Source organism: Neoarius graeffei, chromosome 21 (assembly GCF_027579695.1).
Source record: "Neoarius graeffei isolate fNeoGra1 chromosome 21, fNeoGra1.pri, whole genome shotgun sequence".
NCBI classification, from domain to species: Eukaryota; Metazoa; Chordata; class Actinopteri; order Siluriformes; family Ariidae; genus Neoarius; species Neoarius graeffei.
This window is the reverse complement of record NC_083589.1, coordinates 26,494,908-26,514,532: the sequence shown is the minus strand read 5'-3', so window position 1 is coordinate 26,514,532 and position 19,625 is coordinate 26,494,908. Positions and strand designations below refer to the sequence as shown.

At 43.1% G+C, this 19,625-nt stretch overlaps 1 protein-coding gene across 2 annotated transcripts in view; it reads right to left on the bottom strand.

The window, feature by feature from the left end:
• Positions 1 to 7,433: 7,433 nt before the first annotated feature.
• The window catches only part of atp23 (ATP23 metallopeptidase and ATP synthase assembly factor homolog), a 36,995-nt gene continuing 24,803 nt past the window's right edge, over positions 7,434 to 19,625 (bottom strand). For both annotated transcript variants that reach the window (XM_060902890.1, XM_060902891.1), the window contains exons 4-6: positions 18,176 to 18,313; positions 17,989 to 18,072; positions 7,434 to 12,668 (exon numbers count right to left, since the gene is read on the bottom strand). In XM_060902890.1, the coding sequence (XP_060758873.1) occupies positions 12,465 to 12,668; positions 17,989 to 18,072; positions 18,176 to 18,313 (426 nt within the window). In that variant the 3' untranslated portion in view covers positions 7,434 to 12,464. The remainder of the gene's footprint in view (positions 12,669 to 17,988; positions 18,073 to 18,175; positions 18,314 to 19,625) is intronic.

Genomic DNA, 19,625 nt, shown 5'->3' with positions numbered 1-19,625 from the left:
GAAATGCAACCAGCATAGAATCACTGAGCTCTGTATAAAATCTGGAGAGCTCAGAGTCTGAGACCAGTGAAGCCATCTGGCCGCCATCTTACCACTCCCATCGCGTGTATTTGGCTTGTCTTAAACCGCCGTATCCGATCAAATTTGCCCCATGAAAAGTATCTCCTCACTCCCCCCTCCCTTCATTACCTCCTCTTATTTTTCCACTTTACTACAATTCCTTACATATTTTTATAGCGCTCCCCTTCACGATTGTTGTCCCCCCCCCCCCTTTCCAGTTCAGTCTCTGATCATTTTTTGAATGGCTCTTTTTTACTACTATAATTATTTCTAGAGATTATTTCAGCTTTTCTCTTATACAGGGTACCCTTCTCTTCCATATATTTCTTCTTCCTTATTTTATATATAATAAGGAAGGAAGTATTGTACAGCCTTTGTGTTGGTATAATAATACCATAAGAGTATCCATCCATCCATCATCTGTAGCCGCTTATCCTGTCCTACAGGGTCACAGGCAAGCTGGAGCCTATCCCACCTGACTATGGACGAGAGACCGGGTACACCCTGGACAAGTCGTCAGGTCATCGCAGGGCTGACACATATGCCCCTTTTCCACCAAAGCAGTTCCAGGGCTGGTTCGGGGCCAGTGCTTAGTTTGGAACCGGGTTTTCTGTTTCCACTGACAAAGAACTGGCTCTGGGGCCAGAAAAAACGGTTCCAGGCTAGCACCAACTCTCTGCTGGGCCAGAGGAAAGAACCGCTTACGTCAGCAGGGGGGCGGAGTTGTTAAGGCGGAGTTGTTAAGGAGTTGTTAACAATAGCAAGACCGTGAAAGGTCGCCATTTTTAAGTGACGAGAAGCAGCAGCTGTACAAACGCAAAGTCATCCATTATTATTGTTGTTGTTGCTTCGATATTCACGCCAAGGTTTATGCAAACGGAGCGACGTAACTGACGTATACAGCGACGTAATGATGTGGCTCCCCTTAGCACCCCGAGCTATAGAAAAGCAAACTGGTTCTCAGCTGGCTCACGAGTTGAACAAGTTGTGAACCAGCCCTGGAACTGATTTGGTGGAAAAGGGGTAATAGAGACAAACCACCATTCACACTCACATCTACAGTCAATTTAGAGCCACCAATTAGCCTAACCTGCATGTCTTTGGACTGTGGGGGAAACTGGAGCACCCGGAGGAAACCCACGCAGACACAGGGAGAACATGCAAACTCCACACAGAAAGGCCCTTATCGGCCACTGGGCTTGAACCCAGGACCTTCTTGCTGTGAGGCAATAGTGCTAACCACTACACCACCGTCCCACCCATACACACACACACACTCTCTCTCTCTCTCAGGCAGTGGCAGCTGGTAGTCTTTCAAATAGGGGAGGCTGGTTGGTTACGATATTTCCAGATTTTAAAAGAAAAAACATCAATTTTACCCATACTCTTGCCTCTGATCTGGCTGATTGTTGGCAGCGTCACAAACTGTGAAATAACAGGTTCTTTTGGCCCATTAGCCTACTGTCCAATATACATGATGGTGGTGTTGGGGGGGGGGGTATATTTTAACATTTTATATTTTAAAATTGTGGCATGTTGTTTAAAAATTGATCATTACTGAAAGCAGCTCTTTGTCAGGAACCTCAGCAGTAGAGCTGGGTGCCACACATTTCATTCAATGACACTTTCCCTATATTTTACTTATTTTGACTGAGAAATGTTTTATTGACAATTTTGATAACCCTTCACTTTTAATCCAGGTCTGTAGTGTGAAATGTTCTCGGCTGTGTTTTTGTTTAAAAATGTTTTCCAAATTGTAGCTGTGTTTAATTCATATCCAGAGAAATATATATTCCAATATAATATACTCAGCATAAACATTTTAAATAGATTCTATATTTTTGGTCCATCCATGACATATTACTAAAGTAGCCTATTTACTGTTGTTGATGTGGGTCACTTGCTGTTAGCCAATTCACTTTCTCGTACCAGGAGAGCTGAAAGGAACGAGTATTATTCCCTACCTTTTTCACCAAGTCAGTTTGAGGCGTTGGTCTCTTTAATATTAATTTTTTCCTCGAAAGGAAGACTGGCAAATGGCTTCGCCAAAATTAAATCAGCAATGCTTGGCATCCGTGCGCAGCTTTCTTGCTAGCTGACTAGCCCCCTCAAGTTCAAGTTCAGTCACTCAAATAAACGACATTTCTGGAACTAAGATAGCAAACTTGACAACACTATATTTACACTTTATTTACAATGAAAATATATACAAACTAAAAAAGCTGGTAGAAACCGTATGTAATGAATGAAATCGAAATGTAAGCTGATCTCTTACAATACAGCACTTGCGAATCCGCATGGGACTGAACTGATGTTGCCAGATACTGCTGATGTTATCCAGCCCAAAACATGTTCAAAACCCGCCAATATGCACTTAAAACCGCTCAATTGAGCGGGAAACCCCCAATCTGGCAACACTGTACCGCTGCCTGTCTATAGTTGAAACGAGCTGTCAATCAAAGAAAATATCCGGCCGCTTTCACCAATCACCAGTCTCCTCGCGGAAACTGCCATGTCCCTCCCATGTGAGGCTCGGAGTCCGTGGGCGGGCGTTTTCGCAGTATTTGTCCAATAACCGTCTTGCGTTTTGAGATTGAAAAGCGCAGAGCTCCCAATGCCATTGAAACCCACTGAGGCTGCGCTGCATCGCGCTGTCACGAGGGGGAGAAACTCACGCACACATTAAAGTTATAAGGGCATTTTTCGAGGAGGCTGAGCCTCCCTTGTTGTCGGCTACGTTCACACTGCAGGCTGAAGTGACTCAAATCCGATTTTTTCGCCCATATGTGACCTGTATCCGATCTTTTATTGACAATATGAACGACACAGATCCGATTTTTTCAAATCCGACCCAGGCCGTTTGGATATGTGGTCCTAATTCCGATTCCTATCCGCTCTTTTCATATGCGACTTCAGTCTGAACCGCCAGGTCGCATTCATCCGACTTACATGTCATCAACAAGCCACAAACGTCACTATTCTGCGCTGAAGTAGGCGGCGGGTCTCTCAAAAAAAGTTACAACAACATGGCGCATAATCACGGGCGCAGATAGAGGGGGGGATTCGTCCCACCCAGATTTAAATTCACCTCGTTCGGTCCCCCCCACTTATAGGGAGGAAAAAACGTCTATGCTGTCTTTCTTTGTATAAGGCAAACCTCACGGAAAAATCAAAAGACTAATTACCACTCGGTTTATTGAGGTGCACAGCAGTGTATACATAGTTGCAACAACTCACATAAAACAAAGACTGGTATTCGGTTGGTTGAGCTGCGCAGACTGCGAGCTAGAGCTTGGTTGCTATGGTTACTAACAACAAGTTTGACAGGCATATCGGGGTTGGGGTTGGTTTGCTGGCAGCTTTGTCCCCCCCAGTTTTTTGTCCCTCACAGTTCAAAAAACGTATCTGCGCCCCTGCGCATGACATCAATGCGAGGGACGCTTCGGGCTGTGAAGGTTCAGAATCTTCTCAATGGAAGGACGCAGAGGTTAGGGAGCTGATTTCCATTTGGGGGGATGCAGCTATTCAAGCTAGATTGGATGGGTCATACCGCAACCGGGCGGTTTTACTTCCGTAAACACTGGCCATGCTCACTGCATGTGACGTCGTCGTATCCTGCAATGCGCATGCGGAACACTTTTAGGTCGCTTTTCGTTCATACTGAGGATCACATACAAGTCGCATATATTTGTTAATGTGAACGACCTCACAAAAAAATCGGATTTCACAAAAAAATCGGAATTGAGCATTAAGCCTTGCAGTGTGAACGTAGCGTTAGAGCAATCGCCCGTGCTCTCAGGGTATTATTATACAAACACAAAGGCTGTACACTTCCTTGCTATTTAGGACAGTTGTTGAAACAGGATTATTTTCTCATGTTATTTGCCATTTTCACTTCATTCTCACAGTCAAGTTTTAACAGTATTTATTGATCACATAATTCACTGTGACACAAACAATTCAGTTTTGATGCTTTTTCTCTTTAAGACCACAGTGTGAACAAATGCAGTGAGAAATAATTCCCAGATACCAATGTCAGATTTTCAGTAAAAACAGGCAAGACGATGTGCACACGTAAAAATGATCATACTAGCTATCAATACTCACAGGTGAACTGTCCATCCACAACATTTGACCTGATGATTTGTACAGTTCACTGCTGCAAATGCAGGCATTTTTCTTCTAATTTTTCTCACCAAGTACGTAAATAACCTGTCCAATTTTGTGTAGCTTCCAGTAATCTAAATGACAGTTCCGCTCCACGATGGGAGTGGTAAGATGGCGGCCAGCTAGCTTCACTCTGACGAGCCCATGAGCTCTCCAGGTTTTATATAGAGCTCAGTGCATAGAATAAAAAAGCATGGACTAAAGTTTTGTCCTGTTTCGAAAAAAAGAGTCGATTCTGCGATGCTTCTGAACACAGTGCACACTAGTGGCATCTGGTGGTCAAAAGGTTGAACTGCACATAGTAACCTACTGCGTCCTTGTGCTCAACTGCAGTGGTTTTCGGGATTGCTAAAATCAAAACACTTCAAATGTGGGGAAATCCTTAGTTTAAATAACGTTTTATATTAAACTAGACTGCATTTCCTCAGAGAAAATGCAAAGTGTGCTTGCTGAGCTGTAGCAGAACAGCTAGCATGCTAAAAGCTAGCATGCCAACATGCTAACAACTAACATGCTAACAGTTAGCATGTTAACATGTTAATGCTAACACGCTAATAGATAACATCTCATTTCATCTCATTATCTCTCGCCGCTTTATCCTTCTACAGGGTCGCAGGCAAGCTGGAGCCTATCCCAGCTGACTACGGGCGAAAGGTGGGGTACACCCTGGACAAGTCGCCAGGTCATCACAGGGCTGACACATAGACACAGACAACCATTCACACTCACATTCACACCTACGGTCAATTTAGAGTCACCAGTTAACCTAACCTGCATATCTTTGGACTGTGGGGGAAACCGGAGCACCCGGAGGAAACCCACGCGGACACGGGGAGAACATGCAAACTCCGCACAGAAAGGCCCTCGCCGGCCACGGGGCTCGAACCCGGACCTTCTTGCTGTGAGGCGACAGTGCTAACCACTACACCACCGTGCCGCCCCCTAATAGATAACATGCTAATAGATAATATGCTAACAGCTAGCATTCTAACATGCTAATGATTAACATGCTATTTGTTAAAATTCTAACACTTTAAGGCTAATATGCTGACAGCTATCATGCTAACAGCTAACAGGCTAACATGCTAATGGATAGTATGTTAACTTTTAGCATGCTAACACGCCGAGGGTGACATGCTAACAGTTAGCATGCTCAGGCGAACTCGCTAACAGCAAACATGCGAACTCTGCATGCTACCATGTTAACCCTAACACGTTAACAGCTCTCATGATAACATGCTAATGGTGAACATGCTAATGGTGAACATGCTAACAACTCGCGAGCTAACAGCAGGCATGATATCGTAATGGGTAACATGCTAACAGCTAGCATGAATGCTTATATGCTAATTGCTATCGTGTGTGCATGTAAGTATTCCTAATAAAGTGGCCATTGAGTTGAAGTTGATTTGCTGTCATTTAACGCTTTTCCACTACCAACGCAGCCAAGTTGGGCTGAGCCGTGCCGTGCTGAGTCGAGCTGAGTGGGGCAGTTGGAGTTGCATTTCGACTACAACCGCGCTGAACCGTGCTGGCTGTTAGTGGGTGGACACATTGGGTGGAGTTAGCGAAAGTGGGTGGACGTCACGTGATGTCGTTAGGCGGCGCAAACAGTGACATCAGTGATCTTTTAAGCGGTAGTCTCACGACCCGGATAGTAAACAATAAACATGGAGGACATGGAGTCGTTAGTGTTGCTGGTCTTGGTGCTGTGGCTTGTTGTCACCGACAACGCCAACAGATACTGGCAAGAACGTATAGATGAGGCGAGGCGCATAAGGCTTCAGAAATTCTCGTAATTCGTAATTATTCTTCTTCCGGGTTTACGGTGTTTACAGATCCCAGTGCTTGCGGGGTGTGTGTGGGCATGTGGGGACACTCCTCCTCACCAATCAGTGCACAGGGGAGTGTCTCCTCACACCCCTAGCCCCACTCGGCTCGGTTTGGCTCGCTTCAGCCCTACTCCAAAACTGTGCGAGTTTTGGGTGCTGAGTAGGGCTGAAGCGAGCTGAGTCGTGCTGCTCTGAGGTAGTCGAAACGCGAGCCGTGTCGAGCTGAAGTGAGCTGAAAAAGGGTAGTGGAAAAGGGCCAATTGTCTCAAATGAGCAGATCCTTGCCAAATGCATCATTACCTATGGGGGAAGGGAGGAATGACTCAGTCAAGCGTCCATTGATTAGCAGCAAAATGGAGAAAAAAATGGACGGATTAAAGGCAAGAGAAAGACGAGTGCGGGTCAGAACTGATATCATGTGTGTGATGGTGATTTGGCCTGAGGTGCCGTATGAAGTTTGGTGGATGTGTGGTGAAGTGTTACTGAGCAAAACTCCATTCTTTTGAATGGGGCCAAAAATCAATGAAAGCCTATGGAGGTAAAAAGAGATGCGTGAAAACCAAGGAAAAGACGAGTGCAGATCTCAGATGAGGGGATGGATCTGTGCGGGGACTTGGCCTGAGGCATCAAGTGAAGTTTCTTGAAGTTTGGTCACTTGGTTAAAAAAATTGATGGAGAGTGAAAGTTTTTCTCCTGAAACACCATTCATTTTCAATGGGGCCAAAAATCAATGCAAGCCTATGGAGGAAAAAGGGATGAGCAAAAAGAAAGGAAAAATATGAGTGCGGGTCAGAACTGATTGCATGTATGTGTCGGGGAAGTCGGCCTGAAGTATCACATGAGGTTTGGTACATCTGCGATGGAGCATGTCTGAGTAGAATGATTCGATTCATGAGCCCTATTCATTCTCTATGGGAAAAAAAACAAAAGAAAAACGACAAGAACAAGAGAACGGGCGTGTTGATCCAAAAGCTGTATACAAGCACACTACACCACTTCGGGCCAGACGTCTCAGAGTTGAAACGGTGTCTCTATCTCGAACTCCCTAGGAGGAGTAGTGGATCCAAAAAAACATGTCGGAATAAGGCAGAATAAGTAAACTTAAGAACAACAGCAAATTAAAAAAATGCTTATCAGTAATTAAGCAGGTTTTTTTTATAATATATTGTATGTCTCATATCTCTAATAATAAGCCTCTCTATGTCATATTGTATTATACACATCTCCAGAATCACATCTTCTTGTACATAATAATCTGTCCACCATTACCACTGCTCACTATGAACTCTCACACTCCAGTTGTCATCGTATGTAAGCACAGCTCCTGAACTTGGACACCTGTTTTATAAGTAATACTACTACTACTACTAATAATAATAATAATGGAATATATTTATTTAGGATAGCCCAGTTATGTGCACAGTTCACAATCTCATAAATTGCCACCATGAACATCTTTTCAATGGGGTCCTCATACAGTCATACATACATTAACCTAACCGCATGTCTTTGAAAGTGCTAATAAGCCTACGAGCCCCAAGACAGATGCCATCCAAGTAGTGGGAGATGGACATGGTTTTGAGGAAGGATATGTTGGTTTGTTTCAGGACATCTGACCAGGAGATTAACTAACAGACAGACATTCAATGAGTAAAAAGAGGAAAAACAGATTCTCTACCCCAGGAGCAGACCTATGTTTTCTATGCAAATAATTTAATCAACATCATCACATATCATTAGCAGCAGAAATGTTCACATAATTCCTGGAAATTCAAATTACTATTGAGGTGTGTGTGTTGTTCCCAGTAAACCCAAATAACCCAGATAATACTTAATTTCACACTACGTACATGTGTGCACACAACTGCTATACAAGCAGCATTTGTTCACATACTCGACTGTGTACCTTATTTACATCTAGAGGATTAAAAGTGGCATTCACGAGACAGCATCCAAGAGCAAAACATCCCTGTCCATCTGGTTTTCAAAGTCTAACTGTAGTGTTTAATGATTTCATAATAACAGCAACATAAAACACACAAGCTATATTTCTCTTGAAAACTTTTTGCTGTTTCAAATGCTTAGGAAAACTGGTTGGGTTTGTGCTCAATAAGATCTAGAACATTATATAAGTATACAATTTGAGACATGACGTTTATTTATTCAGTTGAGGGGACAGTGACCCTTGGTGCTATCCTGCCTCCACTATTTATATTGGTATTGCACTGTGCACAAACAATTTGTTACACTGAGGCTACATCCACACGACAACGGCAACGAGATTTTTTTTTTTAAATATCGCGTCCACATGGGCAACGGATCAGTAAAATATCAGGTTCATATGGCAACGCAACGCTTGCTGAAAACGATGCAATACACATGCCACACCTCTACGTGCGCTGTAAGACAGTCCCATCGGAGACACCAGAACAATAGAAGTAGACGCATGCGCATAAACCCCTTCTTCTGTAGCATTAGCTACATAAAGTTTTGATTATTAGTCAGTAGCGTAAAATAGTATCTATTGTCTAAGACACTTATTTATATTTCATATTAAAACGTCTATGTAAATTAATACATAGAAAGCCTGGCCAGGCGCTGAACGTTCTTCTGCCTTCACTTTAACCTCCTAAGGCCCAAGCTGTTTTTTTTACATGCATTTTTTATTTCTCTTTGCTATTTGGGCTTATTAGAACCTGATTAGAATAAAAACTAAGCATCATCTTTTGATAAGATGTACTTTTAGAGAAAAAGTATGTCTACATATGTGGATTCTTGTTCCGAATTTCTAAAAAGTGCTGTCCACGTTAAGAGAAATTCAGGGCGAGCATGAGCCTAGGTTCTTCCCTGTCACTGTCACACGCGCACACCTTCTCACTCCCTGTCCTATGGCTATAGTCCCTTTAAATCACGTGCTCGTTTTTTGAATGGAGACGCGGAAAGAGGAATGAACCAGGGTAGATGGAAGCCGGTACGCCAACATTCTGATATCCTCCAGAATTCTTTAATGGTCCGGAATAAATTGAATGCTACACGTTGATGGATTACTTTGTTCTTCTATGCCCTTTTTGAGGAATGTATTGTCGGACTTAAACCAACATCTGAAGAGGTGAGATCGCTCCTTTTTTTCCTATTTTTGCTGGCGGGATTGTTTTTGTTTTTGGAAAGCGCATGGGCGGTGCGCGGTTTGGTACTGCTTCCGCAGTGTTTGGACTAAAGACTCTGCCCTAAGGGCTATTCTCTCACTCTCTCGCTCACTTCACAGTGAAAATATTTTGTAAGCGCGTTTCATGAACCAAGTTATAGGATTTGTTGACAACTCGCATCGAGTTCGTTACACTTCTACCCGGCGTGAAGCACTGACAGTCATGTGGTTGTGACGTCATCATAAACAAATCCGTTCTACTCATCCAGACGACTTCGCAATGGCGCCGTTGCCAGATTTTTTCACTCTGGAACCCGTTCTCAAAAGATTTCGTTTTGGGGCACCCAAAACGCCGGTGCCGCGTGGACGCCAGGCCGAAACGATAAACAATTTTATCAGATTCACCTGAATCCGTTGCCGTGTGGACAGGGCCTGAATCTTATCACACTGTTGCAAAAGAATCTTGCAATATTACACATTTTGCACAATGCACTTTTTGACCACGACCTTTTGCACAAGGACAAAATATGTATTACTAAGCTATAATTGCACTATGTTTATATTTAAAATACATCTATATGTATATTTCTCTTTTGTTGTACAATTATTTTATTGTATAAGTAGTATAAAATATATTTTATTGTATATTACTGTCATTGTGTTTATTATTGCACTACAACCTCCCTATCTCACATTAGTATTTGTAGTACAGTACATTTTATCAGGATTTCCAACTATGCCCACAAACACACAGTTGGCTTCAGCCCTGATCCTGAGCTCCTGCATGCTGGAGAGAGTGTAGTGTAAAATGTGTTACAGAATATGGTGTAGAATGTGTAGAGAATGTAGTATAGAATCTGTATTAGGGCAGTGGACATGTGCCGTCCTTGACCACCATGCAATGGAGTCATAAGGCGTCTCCTTCCCTCCACTAGCCTGGGGTAGTGCCTTGAGCAAGCACTAGCAACTCCTCACTCCCCCAGTCAGGGTTATGACTGAAGACTAGACTTGGCAGACTGCGTGGAGGAGACCACCACCTGGTGGTTCTACGGACAGGAAGGTGGACCCAGCAAAGCATTTGTGGAGTGCGATCAGGGCACAGTGCAACATGTAGAACACTATTGGCCATCCACTGCATCCTGACCTAGCTCCAGCCATCTCGATTCCATCTTGCCCTGGACCCAGTTAGGTCGGGACAAGAGAGTGAGGCTGACGGCTGCGCAACTCTCCCTCACTCTAATCCAAGTCACACGCAAATCATGACTTCAAATTCAAGTCCTGTGGCGATGGGCAAGTGGTGAAACAACAGGTGTGGAAACACTGGAAGCTGTAGTCACAAATCTACACACAGGTGGCCCAGGGCATAGCAGGGCTCTCTGCTGGAATAAAGCAGCAGCGGAGTTCGGCAGACCCCTGGGTGTCTGAGCAGCCCTGTTTAGGATTCACTCTGCTCACCTCCATGGAGGAAGGGGCTAGAAAAGGTGCCACAAACAGCCTGCTTCACCTCACAGTGGCCAGCACACAGCAGCTGGCAGGGATCCCACTCAGCGGTCGAAATACAGCGAATAAGAAGGTAAATAAGATAGTGAAGGTACTCGATATTGACATGTGGACTGTACGCACTCTACTGGATAACATCAAAGGAGACAGGCCAGAGAGAAGCACTGCACTAGTCACCAGGGAACTAACTCACTACAATGTGGACATAGCTGCGCTTAGCGAAACACATCTAGTGGACAAGTGTTAGCTCAGGGAACCTGGTGGTAGATATACCTTCTTCTGGAGTGATCATAGCAGCACTGAACGGAGAGAGGCAGGCAGTGGATTTGCTGTAAAGTCCCACCTTGCCCAGAAACTTACCAAACTCCCGGAGGGCATCAACAATCGCCTGCCTGATAACACTTCAGCTTCCACTTGGAGGCAAGAAGAACGCAATGTTGATTAGTGCTTATGCTCCCACAATAGATGAAACACGTTGCCGAGGCCCAGAAGAAACGAGCTGCATGGAAAGCTCGAACTATCACCACCCCCACTACAGCACCTACCCACGCGTGCCTGACACGTGGGCGTACCGTCAAAGCCCGGACTGGCCTGATCAGTCACCTCTGGACCCACAACCACCACCCACCAAATTAAAGTTATGGTCATCTTCGACCTCGAAGGATGATCATCATCAAACCCGAATCATCATCAGATCATTAGTATGCAAGAAACCTGAAGATCAATCATGTAAAGGAAGCTGTTACAATTTAGCTTTATAGAAGAAGAAAAGCAGGAGGAGGAAATGGGAGCGCGCTCTATAGATCACAGAACTAAGAAGTTAAATAAAAACAAAATACGAACCACCATCATCTAGTTTAACAATGCAATGCCCTAAACAATTGTTTCAAAGAGAGAGAAAAATAAAACATAGCTGCTAAGGAGCTTGACATGGAGGAAAAGACAAAAATCTGGGACATTTCATGGTAACACTGCAATACGTACAATAAAAATTTTTTTTAACAAAATGTAGATTATAATTTACAGCATCATGTTACTATTATGCAACATAATTCTCCTGATTATCCAGTGAAGTTAACAGCGAACAGGACACAATTCAAACACAACTTGATCACAATCCTTATCAAGTTTCACTCTTTTGGCGTTAACAGTCTCTTTTGTAAGTAACTGCCGCCGCCCAATGGCTGACTAACAGATTACAATTGTTACTCAGACCACTAACAAATTACTTGTTTTATCCCCTTCAGACACAAGGAAAAATGCTATGTAACTTCATGCGTACAATTGTACACAGTATGTCCAAAGGGGTTATAACCGCCAATTAAAAATGCACAGGCAGAGCAGTAATCATTAGTGTATATAATAATCATAATATAATGACACATAGCTGTGTTCTGAATACCTTAAGTATAAATTTACTCATTTCTTTAAAAAAGGAGCATGAAATTACAGTATAGTAAACAAAAACAATCAACTTACTAGATCAGCAAAATTAACAAGTTGACTCTATTCCAGATAATGCAGCTATAATAATCTAAAAGGGTGTCTTTGGTGCCATTTTTATTTTGGGTCTTTTGATTTAAAATATATTTAGAAACGCATTACATAGCATGTTACAAAAGTCACAATTTATTTCATATAATGTAACAAATCACAAAATTAATTAAATATGCAACTTGATTATATAATTAAACAGCATGCTGCATGAATTAAATCAAATATTTCCCTTTATTCACATTGGTATGCGATGCTACCACCACCTATAAGTTTGCATAGTATCGGTCTCGGTTCTCAAAATCTCTGTAGGCAAACCTGGCGTCCTTTTTGCTGTGCGGTATGCGGCCAAAGGGTTCGTGATCATTGTAGCAGCTGCCAAAAACCTCATTGACCGTTTTCACCGCCTCTTCTCTGCTAATCTTCCGCACGGCGAGGATGGAGCGCATTGCCCGGTCCCGCACACACTCCTAAATCAGGGAAGGAGAGATGTAGTTAGTGGGGTACAGACTGCAGCTTCTTTGCCCCTGTTGGGTGAGCATTACCCGGATAACCTGGGAAGACAACTCTTGACAGCACTTCTATGCTAGCAAGATTTAAAATGTGATTGTCAGAGGTGTTCAACGATTAACATGACTTAGTAAACTCACAGATAATGTAGCTAGCTAGTGAATTTGTGGTTCGGTGGCAGCAGGACTGTCTCTTTTTTGACAGAAGTTCCTCTTTGGGCTTTCATAACATACAGTGCCTTGCAAAAGTATTCATACCCCTTGAACTTTTTCACATTTTTCCACCTTACAACAACGAACTTAAAAGTTTTTTATTGAGATTTTATGTGATAGACCAACACAGAGTAGCACATAATTGTGAAGTGAAACAAAAACTATAAATGGTCTTCAAAATTTTAAACAAAAAATCTGAAAAATGTGATGTGCATTAGTATTCAGCCCCCCTGCATCAATACTTTGTAGAGCCACCTTTTGCTGCAATTACAGCTGCAAGTCTTCTGTGGTACGTCTCTACCAGCTTTGCACATCTAGACACTGAAATTTTTACCCATTTTTCTTTGCAAAATAGCTCAAGCTCAGCCAGATTGGATGGAGAGCGTCTGTGAACAGCAATTTTCAAGTCTTGCCACAGATGCTCAATGGGATTTAGATAGGTCTGGACTTTGACTGGGTCATTCTAACACATGAATATTCTTTGATCTAAACCATTCCATTGTAGCTCTGGCTGTATGTTTAGGGTCATTGTCTTGCTGGAAGGTGAATCTCCTTCCCAGTCTCAAGTCTTTTGCAGCCTCCAACAGGTTTTCATCCAGGATTGCCCTGTATTTAGCTCCATCCATCTTCCTATCAACTCTGACCAGCTTCCCTGTCCCTGCTGAAGAAAAGCATCCCCATAGCATGATGCTGCCACCACCATGTTTCACAGTGGGGATGGTGTGTGCAGGGTGATGAGCAGTGTTAGTTTTCTGCCACACATAGCGCTTTGCATTTAGGCCAAAAAGTTCAACTTTGGTCTCATCTGACCAAAGCACCTTCTTCCACATGTTTGCTGTGTCCCCTACATGGCTTCTGGCAAACTGTAAACGGGACTTCTTATGCCTGTCTTTCAACAATGGCTTTCGTCTTGCCACTCTTCCAAAAAGGCCAGATTTGTGGAGTGTACGACTTATAGTTGTCCTGTGCACAGATTCTCCCACCTGAGCTGTGGATTTCTGCAGCTCCTCCAGAGTGATCATGGGCCTCTTGGCTGCTTCTCTGACCAGTGCTCTCCTTGCTCGCTCTGTCAGTTTAGGTGGACGGCCATGTCTTGGTAAGTCTGCAGTTGTGCCATACTTTTTCCATTTTTGAATGATGGATCGAACAGTGCTTCTTGAGATGTTCAGAGCTTGGGATATTTTTTTTATAACCTAACCCTCCTTTAAACTTCTCCAGAACTTTATCCCTGACCTGTCTGGTGAGTTCTTTGGTCTTCATGATGCTGTTTGTTCTTCAGTGTTCTCTAACAAACCACTGAGGCCTTCACAGAACAAGTGTATTTATGCTGAGAGTAAATTATACGCAGTAGGACTCTATTAACTAATTAGATGACTTCTGAAGGCAATTGATTGCACTGGATTGTATTTAGAGGTATCAGAGGACAGGGGGCTGAATACTAATGCACACCACATTTTTCAGATTTTTATTTGTTTAAAATTTTTAAGACCATTTATCATTTTCATTTCACTTCACAATTATGTGTTACTCTGTGTTGGTCTATCACATAAAATCTCAATAAAAAAAACTTTTAAGTTCGTGGTTGTAAGGTGGAAAAATGTGAAAAAGTTCAAGGGGTATGAATACTTTTTCAAGGCACTGTAAGAAAGACAATGTTATGAGTGTAAAGCGTATCCACAGCTTACCCAAACTGCCCCACTAGCGTTGGTCAGTTACTCCAACTGACTAACATTTTTATAAATACTTTGGTGTCAGAGTTCTGCACAGATTTTTTTTTCTGCATGGGATCATCATCAGAAATGTGCACAGCTTAGAGGGAACGATGCTGTTAAATAAATGCCCTTGAGGAGTCGTGGTTCCTTGTCAACTGGCATGTCATGGTAGGTAGTCTACAGGCTATGGTGATGATGTCCACCACCCAGTGGGCGTGTCTCTGCTTAGACAAAGGATCACAACAAGGAACACTCCATTAAGCTGAGCCTTCAGAATACCTGCCAGTTTGATTAAAATTGAGTGAAATGACCTTGGAGAGAAATCCCAGGTTCAACCAAAAGCTCACCCCCTGAACCATCTGGCCATACATGCATGCAAGGCCAGCTTAACAACAGAGCATCCAGCTCCTCCATTTTGGCATCTTGCCTTAAGGGACATTAGGACAGAGGGGAGATTCCAAGCCGGGATGACGGGGAATTTTGGTGGATGGTGGTGCCTGGCCCCTTTCAGAAAGGTTGTAGGAAGTGTTGTAGGCATTCACCATTCTGTGTCGAGCTGCAATGGCTGCCACAAACACCTTTAGCATCGAATGGGGATATACTGCTCTCGAACAGTACCTGAAGAGTCACCGGATCAAGTTTGGTAGCTAGTAGGTGGCGATTTGTTCTTAAAGGCCAAACCCGCAGGCACAGGTGACCTGGCTGGGGGTACCAAATAGATAGATAGAATGCCTTTATAGTCACTGCACAAATGTACAATGAAATTTAGTTCATCATAGGAGAGTAAAGCCACTATGTACATGCGCGCAGCCACTCTTGGGCACTTCAGCCCAAGGCCATCCCATGTTAACCTAACTGCATGTCTTTGGACTGTGGGGGAGAAACTGGAGCACCCCGAGGAAAACCACGCAGACACAGGGAGAACATGCAAACTCCACACAGAAAGGCCCCTGCCGGCCACTGGGCTCAAACCAGAACCTTCTTGCTGTGAGGCAGCAGTGCTAACCACTACACCGCCGTGCCCCCCATCCCTCCATCCATTTGAGACAGCAGATCTGCTCAGGGAGGAAACCTCCAAAGTAGTGGAAGCAGCCATGGAAAGTACGGTCTAACTAGCTATCTTGGAGTCACAAGCAGGACTCTGTGGCCTAGTTACTGAATTCTGTGGAACATGCCAAAAATCAGTAGTTGAGGAGGAAAGGTTTATAGTAGATGGTGAGGCCTGAAGGGGTGTCCAGCTCTGGCATAAAGAACCACCCAGGAGCTTCCATGCAAGGCAGAGACAGCCGACAATTACATTACACTCTTATCAGTTAGGTGCCTTGCTCAAGGGCACTTCAACCACGGATTTTTCCTGTCGGTCCAGGGAATCAAACTGGTGACCATTTGGTACCAAGGCTGCTTTTCTAACCTTTCAAATCATGGCTGCCCTGATGATTGATACCTGACTGTCACAATGTTATCTGAGCCCTTCTCTTACTGGAGTTTGGGGTTTTAAGCCACCCATCCATTCATAAATATTCCTATCTAATTAACACCCACAAAAATCTGAGGTTATTTTCACCAAGTACCTGGCTGAAACATTATAGCATGATCAAAACATTTTCAAATAAATAAATTCCCCTCACATGGCATTCCCACACAAATTTGACACACTGCCAAACCCACACCTGCTTGCTCACTAGTGTTAATTGGGCTGGATTTGCATAGTGGAAGATGATCGGCTCTTTAAGATACATTAACATGTGACTTGCCTGTCATATGGCCAATCCGAACTTAGATTTTCAATCCACCATCATCCAACAAAATTCCCCATCACCCTGGCTCGGAATCTCAGATCACTTCACCCAGTTTTAATCCACCAACTGACCTTGCAGACATTAAATTAAGCTGAGCGAGCAGTGTTCCTTGAATAATTTCTTCTTTAAACTCGACAGCATATTTCATATATAAGAGTGCAGTCAAAAAAGTCAAAATTCCTTCCACGCCAGGATCTGGTCTTCCCAGGCAGTCTCCTGTCCCAGTGCTAACCACCTCTTTTGAGGTGTATGGGTGTGGCACTGATCTCCGTTTTGATAGCCCTCGGCCTCTTGCCTATACAGCTAGGGTTACAGTGGGGGGATGGTCCTCTGGTAACTGCGAGAGTTTGACTTCCCTACTCGCATCTGTATTGCAGCATGCCTTGCCAGATGGCAGTAGGTACCGTTTTTATGATGGTCTTTGGTATGACCCGATCTCCCGGTTGAGAGGCGGACACGCTAACCACTAGGCCAACTCGCAGTCATACAAGAGTGCAGTAATCCATACAAATTATATGCTCGGAAGTCAATCAAGTTGAGGTTTACATTCATTAGCCTTCTTATGTGTAAATTTACAAATTGATTTCGTGCGTAAATCCATTCATAATCAGTCTGATAAATGAGGCCCATTGTTTCGGTCACCGATTCAGTGTTCTAACTGGGCCTTTTCAGCATATCGGGCCAATTTGCAGTGTTTCCTTACCACTACACCCACTATACTGCCAACATGCCTGTAAAAGTTGCGGTTACACTAATAAAAAGACTTGTCAATCTTGAAAATGTGGTCCTTTTGTTTAATTTTCTCTTGTTATCCCCACACAGCGGCAATGGCACGCTGCCATGCGAATGGTCTACATTTGGACATACTACACTCCCCATCCACGTAAGTGCCCAGTGCATAGCTGCCTGAGTAGTTCCGTGTGGAGATTGTCACCGATCATGCTAGTCCGGTTTACCTCCTTCCTTATGCTGTGTTCGCGGTAAAGTGTTATTCATGTTAAGAGGTGCTTATGCACCTAGTAATACGTGCCTTTTTTTTTTAATGATGCAACATGGTGCATTGAAACTGTTGGAGTAACGGTCAGTAGGGGAAGGTATGATATGAATTAGATCTGGATAGTCATGTATTGTAATTGAATGGCTGACGCTGAAAATAAAGCTGACACTTGGTGAACATCAACTGGTTGTTTTATCCTTATTCCATTCTTATTGCATAAAAATATGTCAGTAATATAGTTGAATATTAATTATAATAAGTATTCAATCAAAAACAAATCACAGCAACTTTTGTAAAAAAAATAAAAATAAATAATAATCTCATTAATATTACCAAAAAAGGAGTGACTTTCAGGGAGGCCTGTAAGTGCTAGGAAATGCACTAGAGTGCATCTCCAAGCATGTACAACCAGTGAGCTTTCGGGGCCTAAGGCGGCCCCCAAACCTCCGGCCATTATGACTGGTGTTGCTACACTATTATTTTTGTCTAGTTAGAACCCTGTCAGTTTAAATTTAGCTTAATTATTTTACAGATCAGCATATGCAGGACAGCCACCTTACCTGATGGTGCTTTTTGAGGCCAAAATTAAACCTAGCGAGCTCATTGCTGAATGAACAGTCTCCGCTGAGACTAGCTGCCCGAATCTAAGAAAAAAAAAAGAGACAAGATTACTCTGACTAGCGTAATGTACTCTTTAACGAAAAGAAAGTTACAGGCAACAGCATTACTACTACAATCCCATCTCACCTCTGAACAAGCCAAGTGCTTGAAGTTATTGAACCAGTCAACATGTGCACGACAGTGATCAAACGCATGAATGAGCTCGTGCGTGACCACTCTGTTCATATGAGTCTGTTGGTGAATGTTGTTTTGACACAACACAATCTGCAAAACAGGACACAATTGGTTTATTCTCTCAGTGATTAAATCAATACTTCTATCTATACTGTATACAAATTATATTTTGCATAATACTCATGAAGATACGTCACCAGCTACTTTATTAGGTACACCCATCCACCTGCTGTTTGATGCAGTTCTCTAATCAGCCAATCCCTTGATGACAGCACAATGCATCAAATCATGCAGATACAAATCAAGAGCTTCATTTATTAATGTTCACTTCAAGGGTGTTGGTTTGAGCCAGATGGACTGGTTTGAGTATTTCAGAAACTGTTGATCTCTTGGGTTTTTCATACCGTACACAAACAGTCTCTAGAGTTTACACAGTATGGTGCAAAAAACATTGAGTGAGTGAGTGAGTGAGTGAGTGAGTGAGTGAGTGAGTGAGTGAGTGAGTGAGTGAGTGAGTGAGTGAGTGAGTGAGTGAGTGAGTGAGTGAGTGAGTGAGTGAGTGAGTGAGTGAGTGAGTGAGTGAGTGAGTGAGTGAGTGAGTGAGTGAGTGAGTGAGTGAGTGAGTGAGTGAGTGAGTGAGTGACAGCTCTGTGGGTGGAAACAAACGCCTTGTTGATAAGAGAGATCAGACGAAAATGGCCAGATTGGTTCGAGCTGCCAGGAAGGATATAGTAACTCATAGCAACTTTTTACAACCGTGGTGAGCAGAAAAGCATCTTGGCATGCAACAGCAGAAGAACACATTGGGTTCCACTCCTGCAGCCAAGAACAGGAGTCTTAGAATCAAGAACAAGTTCCTGTTAAAGCAGCCGACGAGTGTATAATTCTAATAATGCAGTAAGTGATAATATACTTATGGATTATATATATTAACTATAATACAGTAATATAATATTTACATTGTCAGAAAGTACAGTATTTGTACAATTATATTCATTACAGTTTAAATTAGAAGGGAACACATTAGTGTGCATCTCTGCCAAGCCACATACACTACCGTTCAAAAGTTTGGGGTCACCCAGACAATTTTGTGTTTTCCATGAAAAGTTACACTTTTATTTACCACCATAAGTTGTAAAATGGGTGTGAATGTGAGTGTGAATGGTTGTCTGTGTCTATGTGTCAGCCCTGTGATGACCTGGCGACTTGTCCAGGGTGTACCCCGCCTTTCGCCCGTAGTCAGCTGGGATAGGCTCCAGCTTGCCTGCGACCCTGTAGAAGGATAAAGCGGCTAGAGATAATGAGATGAGAAGTTGTAAAATGAATAGAAAATATCGTCAAGACATTTTTCTGGCCATTTTGAGCATTTAATCGACCCCACAAATGTGATGCTCCAGAAACT